This window comes from Sparus aurata, chromosome 17 (genome assembly GCF_900880675.1).
Source record: "Sparus aurata chromosome 17, fSpaAur1.1, whole genome shotgun sequence".
Lineage (NCBI taxonomy): Eukaryota > Metazoa > Chordata > Actinopteri > Spariformes > Sparidae > Sparus > Sparus aurata.
The window spans coordinates 31,133,513-31,148,561 of record NC_044203.1 but is presented as its reverse complement, the minus strand read 5'-3'; the positions used below and the strand labels follow the sequence as shown (position 1 = coordinate 31,148,561).

Below are 15,049 nucleotides of genomic sequence, written 5' to 3'. Positions count from 1 at the left end.
AAAATGATTGCATTGCCGAGTGAGCACAGGGTGGTAGAGACACACAGAGCTATGGCAGGACCATCGACCTTCACCCACACCTCTCCAGAATTAATAAATCAAACCTAAACCACATGCTATGTTAAAGCAAAACTCTCGCCAAAAAGCAACCAAGTCTTTATTTGGGATTGAATATGAGTCAAACCTTCGTGTAAAAGCATAATTACGACGAAAGAGGCACTTTTAAGATTTACCGTAGTTTCGGTTTTGGGCTTTGGGTTAATTTTGAACGGGAGAGCTAGGGGCATGACACGCTAGCATCAAAATCGCTATTTTTAGAACACTAAGAAGGCTCGACAAAACATGAAACGTTGCTCGTAGCATCACCAGGGTCTCTACACATGAACAAGAGCATTGAGAGCCTGACAGGCAGGAGAGTAATGGTGAACCGCTCCTGAAGCGTGCCTAGTTCAAAAACCTTCTTTTTCATAAACTCTGTGTACACAAACAATGTTCTCAATGCTCGTGTTCATGAGTAGAGACCCTGGTGATGCTACGAGCAAAGTTTCATGTTGTGTCGAGCCTTCTTAGTGTTCTAAAAATAGCAATTTTGATGCAAGCGTGTCATGCCCCTAGCTCTCCCGTTCAAAATTAACGTGCCCAAAACCGAAATTACGGTAAATCTTAAAAGTGCCTCTTTCGTCGTAATTATGCTTTTACACGAAGGTTTGACTCGTATTCAATCCCAAATAAAACCTTGGTTGCTTTTTGGCGAGAGTTTCGCTTTAATGTGAACAAAGTATTTAAAGCTGAAACCAAAAACACTCCTCAGACTAAAATACTGCTCTTCCAACACTAGCCAGCGAGTTTCAGCTCATTGTGTAGCTGTTAGCCATGTGTTAACTGTTTTGATTCACTCACACTGCTCTGATAGTGTTGTTTTTGGCCGCAGCAGGCAGGTGTTTTCAGCGAAAAAGCTCCACTGCACACTACCTGCCCAGCCCCGAACAGCAGACAGACACACTTAGCAACTAGTTGGTGAACATGAGGGGTCATTAAGCAGCCAGACAATCAGATGATTTCCCACAGGAGTTCATGTAAATCATAACAGAGCAGAGAGAGAGTGAATATTAGACTTACTTTAATCATGTGTACACAAACACGACTCCAAATGAATGATAATGTTGCGCTGTAACTGCTGGATGTGCAAAAAAGAAACACTTTGATAGCAAGTTCACCATATCACTGTATGGTGATGATGACAATGTTGTGTTCACATATACCCTGAGTTGGCAGTACACACCGTCTTTAGTTAAGTAGAAGTACAAATACCTGATAATAATAAAGCACTGGCTCTGAAATGTACTCAGAGTATAAAAGTAAAAAAAGCATCCCTCTGACAGACATTTCTACCGGCCATTTCTGTGCAAAGCTGACTGAACCTTGTGTAATATTAAGACAATTAAACTTGAAGGTAGAGTGCGGAGGATTTATCTGAGCTGTTTGTAAACGCACCAGAGAGATAGTTGATTGTTGAGTCTCATTTCCAGGACATCAGATCACATTTTGGGTTGGTAAAGCATCCAGAGCACAGCAACAAACTGAGGCAGTAGGAAAATTGAGGCAGAGGGCTGCAGGGTCTCTGCAGACACAACACACTAACACACCGTTTCTCACCATTCCACTCTCCCTCTCTGTCTGTTTCTGTCTTTTATGTTGTTTCGTCTCGATATATATGCCGTGCTTGATATGCACAGTCTTGTGATGTTAGGAATGCGGCGTGCAATGATGCAAGATAAAAATAATCAGTTACATGTGTTAAAATTTAGGGATTAAAAGCACAAAGTTGTAAAGTACTGAAACATCTACTGTATTTGTACTCAATACCTCACCTCTATACAGTATATACCCCTCTCCCAGTGCACATCATCTGCCTTTTCTCCTCAGTGTGAATGTGTGTATGATCGACATTTCCTCCCTCGTCGAAAGAATCGTAAACGAGCAAGATGTCTCGCTCCTTGGCAACCTCTAGAAAACAATGTGTCTAATTCAAGATGTTATTAGGACTTTTTAATACACTGTTTAACATCTTCTGGATGTAGTCTGATGGCACTACTATTCCCCGTTTTCCATTACGTTCATGACGACAAAAGTATAACACAAGAGAGTGAGAGAGAAAACATGCAACAAAAGACGGAAAGGCAAACTTGTCTTCCTGCAATGTGAAAAGTAAAACGCCTATTTTTAGCAGGTTTACGGGATTAAGAAAGTGGCATATATACTAACCTTGGTGTAAAAGTGGTAATAAGTTATTTAATTCCAGGTTTCATGGCAAAAAGATTTGGGATCTTTTTAAATTAGAAGATATTGAAAGGATTCACTTTAATGTATCGTGTATATTAATGGTAGGTTACCACTGCTCGTCTTGTGAGGATATAGTTCTTGGTGTTCTCACAATTTGGGTCATGCCAAATTGAGTGGACCTTGCATGAGTAACCTACATAGTGTGAAGCATGACAAAGCATTTAGAGCAGCAGCAGCATCTCTTGCACACAGTAGGCTAAAGGCTTTGTCTTTCTTGTCTTGCCCTTTTTGTGTGTCATATGTTTTATTGTTTGTTCTCTCCTTACGTTCGCTATCTTGGTTTGGCTATGAACAGTAGGTAAGGGCCTCACCCCTGGCTGATAACAACACAATGTACCAACACTGTTAAATGCTTTCTAGCTAACAACAGAGACGACAATGACAACAGCTTTAATTAATCACCCTTCATATGAATAGTGTGCTTGTTTCTCTTGGCTTCATGTAGGTTGATGTCACAGAACTGCCTTTTGATTTTTGATGAAGACAAATCAGACATGTGAACAGTGATTCAGATGTCTGGAAACAGACTAGCTTTTTTTTGCAGATCATGTCTAAAATTGTCTTGTTGGTGTTTCTGCTGCTTGGTTACATAGCTGTTTCACCATTTGGCCGGTTGCTTTTTACACATCTTTTTTTATCACAAGTGTTTCCTTCTTCTTTCCTACATCATTAGGAAGTGATTGCCATTTTTAACGAAGTCTGCATACTGTAGTTAGTTTTGCTTTTCTGTAAGGCGAGAGAGTCAGGTTTGTTGAAGGGAATGATGTCAGTTCAGCTGCTCATTGTTAAACAGTAGAAGATGGTGTCTGTATTCTGCTTCTCCTGGTGTGAATGAAGGTAACATCTAAAATGAGAGGGGATGCCTTCCGTAGGAAGAGCATGAAAATGTCCCCTTCATAAATGATCTAAAGGCGAGCAAAACAAACCTGTGTCCCTAGTCCCAGCAGTAAATTGACCCTCTCAGCCCACCGAGGGCTGACGCAGTGGGCTGTGGTGACCTCTCGGTCTCTCTCAGTGATCCAGGCCATTCTCCCAGCCCTCAGCTCAGCACCCACGTGTTGTCAGCAGCTCCTGTTACGTAAGCCCTCCTGCCAGACAAAAGCTCAGCCATCCCAGACACAAATCACTGACTGCCCCATGTTGGCAGCAGCGATGTTAATGTTAGCCAGTAATCCACACAAGGGTCTTTCTTGAATTTTTTATTTTTTTTTATTGCTAAATGGAAGATTTTGGTATCTCAATGTGTCTTTGCCATTAGTGAGCTTTTACATTGAACATCTGCTTTAGTGTTAATTTTTGAACTCTAGCCCTTGTCAATGTTGTGATTACGACATTTTTAGAGGTAATATCTGACTCTTTGGTCAGGTTTCTCATTTGATGAAGTTGATCAACTTGTAGCCTCCCACACCTTTACAGTTTTGAGTGTCATTAAACCATTTTATTGCTCTTAATGACTGTTGGTTCTGACATGTCCACCATAGCTGTCGGTCTATCTCTAGTCTTTTGTTTTGTTTTGTAATTTTAAAAGAATACTGTCTGTTCACCTATAGTTGTCCGTCTGTCTGTCTGTTAGGGTTGTACAATTAATCTACAATTTACACATTTTCTGATGAAAGTGAAATGTGTGATAAAACAGCATTATATTGAAGTACTAAAGTGCTGCAAACTTAAAATAGTTTTCAATGCCAATCCTTGGTATGATGTCTAATTATTACATTTTCAGGGATGATAACTTTTTCACTGCACTGCTGTCATTTTAGACAATTAAAGCTTTTATTAATCTGTTAAATATCCTGTCCCTGTAGCAAAGTATTTGATAACCAAATATGAGGGATCCCCGCAAAACATGGGTGTATATTGATGGATCTATCAATGTCGGCCCTTGCAGCTGGCCCTAAAAATGGCATCTTGTTCAAGCTCTTGTGAAGACACCAAAGAATGTCACATCATCATCATTTAGATTTTTTTTGCAGTGAAAATGAAGATCATATTGCAAAAAATGATCATTCCTATTATTATTCCTATTAATCACACCACAATAAGTAATAGTTGTGTTTTTTATTACCATATTGTGCAGCTCTGAATAGGAAAGAAAAGGTTGCATCATTTTTAATTAAGAATTGATTTAATGCACCGTTGAGCGATTAACTAACAATAAGTATCTCCAAGCAAACACACCCTCAGTGTTGCGTGACCAACAGGTGCACACTGGGTACTGCTAGCATGCTAAATGCTAAAAGGCTCATGGTAGATCTGACCTAGGAGTTTATTTTCTTCGGTGAGATGTGTGAAGCCTTTCTGCTATTTTTGATAATAATCCCTGGTACAGTTGTGACTGCAGAGTGCTCACTGTGTTTTAATGTTTACACGACTGCACACAGGGCCAAAGTGGTTTGGTCCTGCTCCTGCTCCTGCTCTTATAAGTTTTTAAACTTATAAGAGAGGAGACAGAGTGGCTGAGTAGACTGGTTATATTACACGATGAGCATGATCATGCAAAAATGTTGAACTTGAAGCAGATTGTGGAGGACTCCTCAGTGCTCAAGGCTCATTTACAATTCTTTTCTTATACTCCCTACGTCCCCTCCAATTTCCCTTGTAATGCAGCAACATTAGTCAGAGAACATTTTAACTGCCCTCATTTTTACTTTCATCTATTTATACAAAAGAAGTTTTACTAAAAGTTGAATTGAATTTCTTTAAAGTAATATATTCTAGTAATCTTTGCATCCCTGACCAAGACATGGCAGAAACCTTCCTTGATAATGCCTGAACTCAATCAGACTTGATAATTTGCTCTCAAATCTGATCCAGTAAATTCATGTAAAGTAATAGCACTTCACTGTCCATACGAGATTGATTAAAACTATTTTTAAAAAAGATGCATGCTTTGATGATGTAATAGTATAGGTCTTGTGGGACACAATCTGCAAGTATACTTGCTATTTCTCAGTGTTTTATAAGTGTTTCTGAAGGAGATCCATGTAACATCAGATCTAATGCATCAGTGTGGGTTCACAGGAATGGCTGATGTTACAGGCCCAGAGTGACAACAGCCAGCCTTTTGTTAGTCTGTGTTGGTACTTTCTGTCCTCAGCCCTTCACTTTTATCGGCCCTTTCCTCGTTTCTTTTTTCTTTTCTGGCTGTCAGTGTGATGCACTGCGTCACACAGGCCTTCTGCATTGAACTCATTCATACAAGGCTGGTGTCACAAGTTAATGTCTCATTGTAAATGTTCAGAGCAGTCTGCACTTGTTTCATTCTTCCCATCATTGTGAAATCAAACTGCAGTATTCCATCACATGATTACTAAAAAGGTCAGTTACAGTTTTACTTCTGCACTAGTGCTCTCTGCTCGGGCATACTCTGTGTGTGTTTTTTCATTCTTTCAGTTTAGGAAGGAGAGTTTAATGTTTAAAAGTCAGTAACCCTTAACTGTCATATTAATAATCCATTATGTTAGAGCATTCTTTCAGACCAAACTCACCATACCTTGAAATGTCCAGGTATGATATATGCAGTCAAACACGCTCCCAAGTGCAGCCAAAATGTATTTAAATATTTACTTCAAGGAGACCTATTATTCTTCTTTATCTCTTACTTTCCTTCAGTATGTTATTTAGCATGTAAACTATCTTGAAAGTTAAAAAGTCCACACCAATGTTACAAATTTGATTTATTTGTGCCTGGCAGCTATATTGACATGTAAGAACAGATGTAGCACAGCTGCTCTGTCGTGGTTGTTGGTGTTGTTGTTGTCAGCTGTTCTGTCTCAGGCATTTGTGAGCTGACCAATCAGAGCAGAGTGGGTATTCAGGAGGAGGGGCCTTAAAGAGACAGGAGCTAAAACAGCGTTTCAGACAGAGGGTGCAGCTATGGACAGTATTTAAAAACTTTTTGTTCACCTATTCAAATAGAATTATGGGTCTGAAAATTAACAAAAGATGTCTCATTCAAAGCAAATTACCTTCTGTACAACAGTCCCAATGGCTTGCTATAAGTACAAACAAACTGAAATAAGCTGATAAACCTACAAATAAGTACAGACAAAACCTCCTCTAATATTGGAGAAAGGTGGAATGAGAACTAAAAAAAATGCAAATAGATGCAGGCAAGACTCCATGTTGGATATATTAAAAATATGATAAACTCATAACACAAACTGAATTGATGATCGGGCGATAGAAATTTCTGCAATGCTGTGTAAAGAGGAAGTTTACTCCTACATACAATTTGTCCACACCAAAATTGTTCAGCTCGGGTCAGGTCGAGGTTCACAAAGGTCAAATGACTCAGGTTGAGTCCTTTAGATCATGTTCCCATGTGACTGCTGCACTGCTGTTAATTGGTAGGCTCTGGCCAAAAAAGAATAAAAATAAAATGCAGGTCAGTCTGACACAAAAGTTGATCCTGGCTCAGCGTTTACTGCAGTGCAGCACAGACAGAGCTGGTGCAGTGTGTAAACAGTGTAGAAGTCCTCATATTACGGGTAAGAAATTATTGCTGCCTTGAAAACCTTCTACATTAAATTGGAAAATTGTTCCCTAAAGGAGTAAAGTTTTTTTTTTTTTCTGATAACAACCTGGACTTCCTGGACTGGTTTTTATTACATCTTCTTACTGGTACCTATAGCAACACGCTCATGCCAGCACAGCCCCTGGTGTTTTTTGATGCAGTACTATTATCGTCAGAAAACAGTCTCCCCCACAACTCCGTGTTAGCCTGAATGGGGTGTGCGCCTGTGGTTTTTAAATGTTTAACAGGCTTTCGTCTCACATCTCAGAAGTTGTTGTGTTTGTGTTCAGTAGAACTGAATATGGCAGAATGTGAGGAGACCCTGCAGAGGAGGCTGCTGAATGCCGGGCTTTGCAGGGAATGCGCTAGAAATACTCTGCTGGCTGAGAAAGGCCTTTTGTACTGAAGTCTGTTCCTCCCCTGCGTGCCTCTGTGGCTTTTACTGTAATAATGATGAGAAACCGAGGGAGGTAGGGAGAGAGCGTGAAGCGAGAGAAACGATGGAGAGGTGTAAGAAGAGTAAACTCGTGACTCATCAGGCGCAGTGGAAAAGGGTTCACTGAGTCAGAGATGAGGCAGGAACATTGGGTGGTGGATGAGCCATGGGACGGGTGGGAATAGATGACTGTAGGTAGATTTACAAAAAAAGTCAGAACTGGATAAGGCAGTTTATGAACTTCAAAGACAGCACAATGACTGAATAGTTTGACTATTGTACGCAGCAATTTGCCATTACATTACCCGTAGAGAATTGTCATGATTATTCATGGTCTAACTACTTGTTTGTTGCTGTTTTTGAGTCACTACATGTATGATATATATATATATATATATATATATATATATATATATATATATATATATATATATATTTTTTTTTTTTCTCTCTTTTTTTCTAACAAACAGACAACAGAAAACACATTACAAAAGTAATCAGTAAAGTAAAATAAATAAACAAATATAAAAAGTAATAATAATAATCATCATAATAATAATAATAATAATAATAATAATAATAATAATAATAAAATAATTACTTAAGGTTTCAATCAGAGGATACATCTTCAAAAAAAAAAAAAAGTATATGCAGTTGGTACCATAGCAAAAAAACACATAAGTACCCACTCACCATTGCATATGCCTGTATTCACAAACAAAAGCAATGTATAGTTCATTGCAAGTATACAGAATAGGTGAGACTAAATATATATAATATCTATGAGAACCACATTTTACAAATCATTAGAGATATTATTTGTTATATATCTTACCCATTTTTCCCATCTTTTGTCAAAAATATGCACTTGATTTCTAATTCTCATTGTATTTTTTCCATTACGTATATCTCATTTACAAGATCCTTCCATTTGAAATTACTTAAGTTATCATCTTTTAACCAATTTCTTGCTATTTGTTTAATTAGTGCTACTCTTATTATTAAAAATAAATATATATCATTCTTCCTAATGTTTTCTGGAAGCTTTCCAAGTAGTAAAACTAATGGATTTTTATTTACAGAGATACCAATGCTCACAGTGTTACTTAGATTTGCTTATAGTACAGCAGATAGGGTTGTTACGATACCAATGATATTGGTGAGTATGCAAGTCTTCACTGATCAGATACCATGTAAACGGGGCCCTGCTATGTCCCACCTGTATACACCTTCACAGATGTTTTACTGCGCAAATGGCCAATATCCAGTTATCCATAAAAGGCAAGTGAGTTCAAGCTCATGTGAGAAAACTTACATTTGTTGATATTTGTGTTCTTTTTCTGTTATGACCTTTAATCTAGATAATGAAAGAAAGTTCTATGGGATTCTTCGTTTTGTCATGGTTTACAGAGGATTAAACCTGAGCCAGGCTTAAACATCCATATGGTGTTAGTATTAAACAGCTGTTGGAAAAATAGAATTGGTACTTGTTTTAGCCGGTGCACAAGTTCAGGTTTCTCAATCTGAAAAATGGTATCTGAACATCTCTAATTACAGCTGTAGGATGAAAGATTGAACTTCCTTTTTGACCTGCATTGATCAGCAGGGTTTATTATTTACCAGATGTTTGAAACACTTCATACTAACACAGCAAAGTGCTGTGAAGGACAAATGTTACAGACTAACTGAATGTGGTTCAAAGCCCTGCTGATAAAGTGAATGTACACTCAGTGAATCTTTCCTGATAAAGTAGAAGCTTTTAGCTTCAGCTTCCCCCTCCAGTACATCTTTTTAGTCAGTGCTACTTTGATTCATGCCTTTTGTCTGGCCGTGCATTGATTGCCCTCTACATCCCTTGTGTCAACGGCTCATTGATGCTGACTCTTTTTCTTTTTTTTTGCTCTCGGTCTTGATAATGTTTCTGTATTGATTTCAGTTCCCAACTGACGCAGGTCCTTTAGGCCTGCCATTGAAATGGAAGAGTAAAATTGTCTTAATTGATTTCAAAGGGACACTGTTTCCTCCTTTCACACTCCTCACAAGAAGTGACTTTAAAATGTATGTGACATTAAGGTCCACTTACCTACCTATAAAATACATATTTTTCTAGACTGTTATCTGTATCTAAAATCATTAGGCTAAATTGTCATGATGAACAAAAATCCAGATTTCTCCAGCACAAAACAGGCAAATATTGACATTTGATAGCAGTTCTTGATATTTTATCTGTCTCCAACTGATTCAGAGTGAAAGCAAACTACTTCTTGGCTCCCTTTTTAACACTTCACACAAATGACTTCCCTTCTCTTCCACATGGTTTAAGTGTTATAAGGTTTCTGCTAAAACCCTCCATGATCTGTTTCTCTGGCAGAAAAATAGTCTGTTTACATATTCAACAGGTCATATCTGAAGGCGGTGTTGAAGCACATTGGTCTCAAGTCAAGATTTTGAAATAGACGCGTCTTAAGTGATGCATCCTGATGACTTTTCTGATTATATTACAGCTAATTACAACGTGCTCACAGAAACAGGATGAAGTTGCTCACATGATAAACATCTTAAGTTGCACATTAGTTTGTCAAACCTGTTCATAGCCACAGCTGTTGTCGTGGGTGGGACAGGTGACGCCAAAGGTGTCAAGTTAAAAGCAACCAAGTCACAACAGGCTTGTATTTGGAAAAAAAGGTTGAGTAGGTTTATTATGTCAGTATGCTTTTCATTCACTGTTTCAAGTTCTAACTCCTCTTTAATCTCTTGTAAGATATTGTTAATTCCCCTTAAGTTTTTTCCTGCAAGTTTAATCTCACTTTATCTCTTTTTCTCTTTTCAGGTGTGGCTGGTAGAGTAACACAAGGTAGAGGACTGGACCCCCTCCACCCCATCCCCTTGCTGTCCTGTCACGGAGAGCAGAGTCCCTGTTTGTTTTTCTTTTTCTTTTTTTTTTTTTCTGTCCAGACACAACCCTCAAACTTGTGAATTCATGATCACATGACCGTGGATATGGACGCAGTCCTGTCCGACTTTGTCCGTTCCACTGGAGCTGAACCAGGATTGGCCAGAGATCTGCTAGAGGGTGAGTCCCTGACTATTCATACCACATCCGGCAAAAGTAATTTTTTTTATAGTTGTCTTAATCACTGCTGTCCTTGTGGGATGACGTGTTTAATGTAATTGGCACATTGTAAACTTGGAGTGATAAAATCAAATAATTCTTTATCAGATAAAGTTCATGAGCTTTTATACGATTAGGAAGGAAAGAGTTAGGCTGGGGGGTGAACTTGACAGCTGGTGATGCTATGACTGCTGTTCTAGTCGGTGCTTCTGGCTTGTTAATGGTAATTAGACTATCATACACTAACAGAAGGAAGGTATAGCTCGAGTCAACAGGGCTCCTGTTGCCTAGCAGCAGCACAAGTTGCAGATAAGAATATGGGTTAAAAATGTAATGCAATGCAGTGAACAGCAGCAAGCCAGCGAGCCGAGACGTGCTCCAAATTCTGATATTTACTCGAGTGCAGGAATGTGCCAGTGGCCTTTACATAAGATAAGACAGCCTATGGTTGCACCGACTCGTGGTAAATATTTAAACTCATTAAGGGGGAGTCATTTGCTCGACATTGAAACAAGATTCAAATTGTCAACGCTGGACCTGGTGGCTCAAACGGATGTTCTGTCCTTTCTCTCTGTCTGTAGGCAAGAACTGGGATTTCACTGCTGCCCTCAGTGACTTTGAGCAGCTGCGACAGGTGCATGCTGGGAACCTGACATATTCATTCGCTGAAGACAGGACGTATCTGCCTCCAGAAAAGGAGATGGCGAGGGTAGGGCGGCCTGTACTCCACCGCCAAGATGAGGTGGTGCAAGGTGAGGGTGCCAACAGCAGACATGTGTTTTTGTTGCATAACGTAATTTTACTGGAACTCTAAAGTGCTGACTTGACCTTTCATTTCTTTCCCAAATTTGTCTGGGAAGTCTTCAAACTATGTGAGATAACTACAAAGAACCATCTGTGAAAACTGACTGTATATAACACGTTTTCTTTACTTCCTCTGTCACTGTCTTTCAGCAGCTACAGAAAAGCGCCTGTCGAGGGGCATTTCCCACGCCAGTTCAACCATCGTGTCCCTGGCCCGCTCCCATGTCTCAAGCACTGGAGGAACCAGTAGTGAGCCACTTCTGGACACGCCCCTGTGCACTTTCCAACTACCAGACCTCACCGTGTACCGGGACGACTTCCGGGGCTTCATCGAGAGGGACCTTATCGAGCAGTCGATGATGGTGGCCTTGGAGCATGCCGGTGAGAATTCACTCATACATATCAGTTACCTAAATACACCTGAATTTAAAAAGTATTTATTTTGACAAGGTTGATGCATTGCTCTCTGAGGAATTAACAATAATGTTGAGTGATCAGAAATTCCTGGATCCGTCCCTTTATCTGAATCCACCCTGTAATTAATGGAGTCTCCTCCACCCAAGTTTTTGTTCAGTAGCTTCTGTGTAATCCTGCTGACAAACATACATATAAATGGACAGGGGTGAAAACATAGCTTCCTTTACTTCCTTAGTGGATGTTAAAATTGTGAAAAACGCTTATTACAATTCCCCAGAACCCAAAGTGACGTCTTCAGGTTTTTCTTTTGTCCAACCGACATTCCAAAACCCAAAGACGCTTCATTCACTGTCATCATTAACAGAGTAAAGCAGCAAATCCTCATATTTAAGAAGCTGGAACCAGGAAATGTTTGATGTTTTTGCTTGAAAAATCCCTCAAACAATTAATGGATTATCAGAATAGTTGGTGATTCATTTTCTTTTGCTCGAGTGATGAATGTGTTAATCGACTAACCATTGCAACACGAACCCACATGTGAGATTGTTTGATTTGCATGCAAGGATCCTGTTTAAATCACAGCCATAACAGTTTATAACCACCATACAGGAACTGCAGACGTCACAATCAGACAATCGTTAACTTTAACAAAGAAGAGATACGCCTGTTAATACACATAAAATTGAGCATTTCAATTTTTTTTTATGCATCCAAATGAAGATATTTACAACCAAGTGTAAATTTTGATTTAATTTCCCATAGGCCTTTTTCAGGGAAGACATTTTGACACTTCACAGTAGGAAAGTAGCATGGGGATGCATAATAAACTTAATGATAACTCAGTTTCATTTTGCTGTTTTGGGTGTCAGGGTTTTGGGCTGTCACACAGTCATTGCTTACTGTGAATGGAACTGAGCTTTTATCATTATTGATAGCACATTTGCTTTTGCTACTATGACTATCTGCTGTTATTAAGGCCTGTAGTCATAGTAAAGTTATATCTTGCACCTTCATATTGTAATTAGTTTAATTTCAGAACACAATATATAGTTTAGGGGAAAACAGTCCTGCTGACATAAAAGCAAAACTTTATAAAATACATCCATGCAACAGCCTGTTTTCCGCCATGGAAATCTAGTTTTCACACAATATGTTTATCTTTAGTTTATTTTCCTCTTGGAAAGTATTACACCAGTTGTTTTGGATTAATACCACAGCCTTTCTGTAACACAAACAGGTGAGTTAAGATTTTCCTGTTTGCCTGCAGGTCGCCTGAACTGGTGGACGAAAGTGGTTTCAAACTGTCAGAGTCTGCTGCCTCTGGCAACAAGCGGAGACGGAAATTGCCTGTTACACGCAGCCTCGCTCGGTGAGTAGAGCTTTCAAACCAGACCCCAATACTGGGCAGGTTCACACTCCATTAGCATTCATTAAGAGAGCTTCATTGTTGGTTCAAGCACTAATTGCATTTTACAATGTTGCAGTGCATATTCACTTAGCCTTTATGGCCCACTCAGGGGCCCTAGCCCAGAAAATTAATAATGTCCTAACTAATGTGTAGTCATTATTCAAGCCCTTGTAGAACATCTCCTGGTCAGTAGGTGTGAAAGTGATATCCATGTGCTTAACCTGTGCTTTTTAAAAGATAGTCACAATCCAGCTTTTCATTCATTTGTTAATGGTAAATCTGTTTACTTTGGTCTTCTAACAAGAGAATTTGGGCATTTTAAACATGTCAGAGTGCAGTTATACACAAGACTCTGTTGATGTGTTCAACGTTTATTGTTTTGTTCTCCAATGCAGGTATGTGGGGGTTTCATGACCGGGACCTGATGCTACGCAAGTCTCTGTACGCGCTCATGGATCACGGGTTGGAGAGAGAGGCACTGAAGCGCAGGTGGAGGTGGCAGCAGACCCAGCAGAACAAAGAGGTTTGTTATAGAGGCTGCACTTTTCTGTGGGTCGTCTTTGTAACTCTGTGATGACGGTATGAGAGAGGCTTGTGAACTTGTGATCAGAATGTTTTCGTTGAAATGGGACAAATATTCAGGGATGAGGGAGAAGGAAGTGCCTCTCAGTGCTACCTACAGTATGCCAGATCGTGCTTGCCCTCCTGCAGTTGTTCACATGGCTACAATCAAACATTTGAAATGCCAAATGCACACAGCTTCTTATTGTTGATTATTTTCAGTGTTCCATGTAATTTCAGCTCTTTCAAAACACATGGCAACAGAAAACAAAACAAGACAACATTGAGTTGCTGTAAACTAAGCTCAGTTTTGAGAGATTTCCATTTATGTATTTGATAATCAAAGCCAGACTTTTCAAATATAGGTAGTTTGGGGTACCAATTCCATACGAGTCAGTTACCTCGTGCCTTTCATAAATGGCTTTCTTTCCTTGCTTCTAGCCTTTATTTAACCAGTTTGCTTCAACTGAGATCAAGGATTTATTTTCAAATGTGAGACCTGCCAACCAAAAATGGCAGCAACACAGAGTCATAACAGTATAGCACAGAGAAACACTCTAAAATAATAAGATAAAACATTTACGCACAGACAGCCCACAATCAGTAGTTTTCACCATTGCTTTATCGTTGTTCAAAGGTTCAGTATTCTTAAGTTTGAGACCAGTCTGTAGTTTGTTCCATGCAGTGGGTGCAGAAATCCTGAAAGCTTTCTTACTTATTCAGATTGGACTTCATGAACAGCAAATCGCAAAATGTTAAGAGAACAAAGATTGTGATTTCCATATTTCAAAATTACAGGGGAGGAAAAAAAAAGCTCCAAGTAAGTTTTTAAAAATAATTGAAAAAAAAAGTAGATGTAAAGAAAACCCATCCAAAGTCACTTCTTAGCATAATACCCTAACATTAAACTCTGTAAACATACACTCAGTGGTCACTTTATAAAACATCTCTGCCATAAATTTCACCTTTAAAAAGTTTATCATGTTTAGTTTTTGTTGACATTGTCAGAAATGTAGAAAATAAGTTATATATTTTATTGTTGAGGTGACAGTTAAAGTTGTATTGGACTACATAATATTTGGGAGTGTTTCTTTATTACATACGTAAGGGGGCATAATGTAGAAACATCTCTCAGTATCCAGCAGATTAGCAGTATGACCACTAACTGATCTCAGTGTAAAACACAATTGAATAAACACTACTATGACAGTGTAAAAAACTAAAATGAAGAAGACAGCAGTTGTCTTGAGTTGCATTAGATTGTACTGATGTACATAATAAAAGGGGCCAGTGTGTGTGTGTGTGTGTGTGTGTGTGTGTGTGTGTGTGTATGTAAGTACTGCATGTGCTGTACAGCAATACATCTGAAGGTTTTCTCAGCAGGTTTGGCAGGGTTTAAATATCAAAACCACTTCCGCATAAAGTGGTTTATATTGGTTTCCTTTTCTTGGT

At 39.0% G+C, this 15,049-nt stretch overlaps 1 protein-coding gene across 4 annotated transcripts in view; it reads left to right on the top strand.

Annotated features, from left to right (window-relative positions):
* otud7b (OTU deubiquitinase 7B) overlaps positions 1 to 15,049 on the top strand; it is a 41,439-nt gene that overhangs the window by 13,927 nt on the left and 12,463 nt on the right. For 2 of the 4 annotated variants that reach the window (XM_030394828.1, XM_030394829.1), the window contains exons 2-6: positions 10,126 to 10,368; positions 10,989 to 11,159; positions 11,365 to 11,592; positions 12,896 to 12,997; positions 13,432 to 13,559. In XM_030394828.1, coding sequence (XP_030250688.1) covers positions 10,284 to 10,368; positions 10,989 to 11,159; positions 11,365 to 11,592; positions 12,896 to 12,997; positions 13,432 to 13,559 — 714 coding nt within the window. In that variant the 5' untranslated portion in view covers positions 10,126 to 10,283. Of the gene's footprint in view, positions 1 to 10,125; positions 10,369 to 10,988; positions 11,160 to 11,361; positions 11,593 to 12,895; positions 12,998 to 13,431; positions 13,560 to 15,049 lie in introns of all 4 variants that reach the window. The other 2 variants (XM_030394827.1, XM_030394826.1) reach the window with 1 other exon arrangement.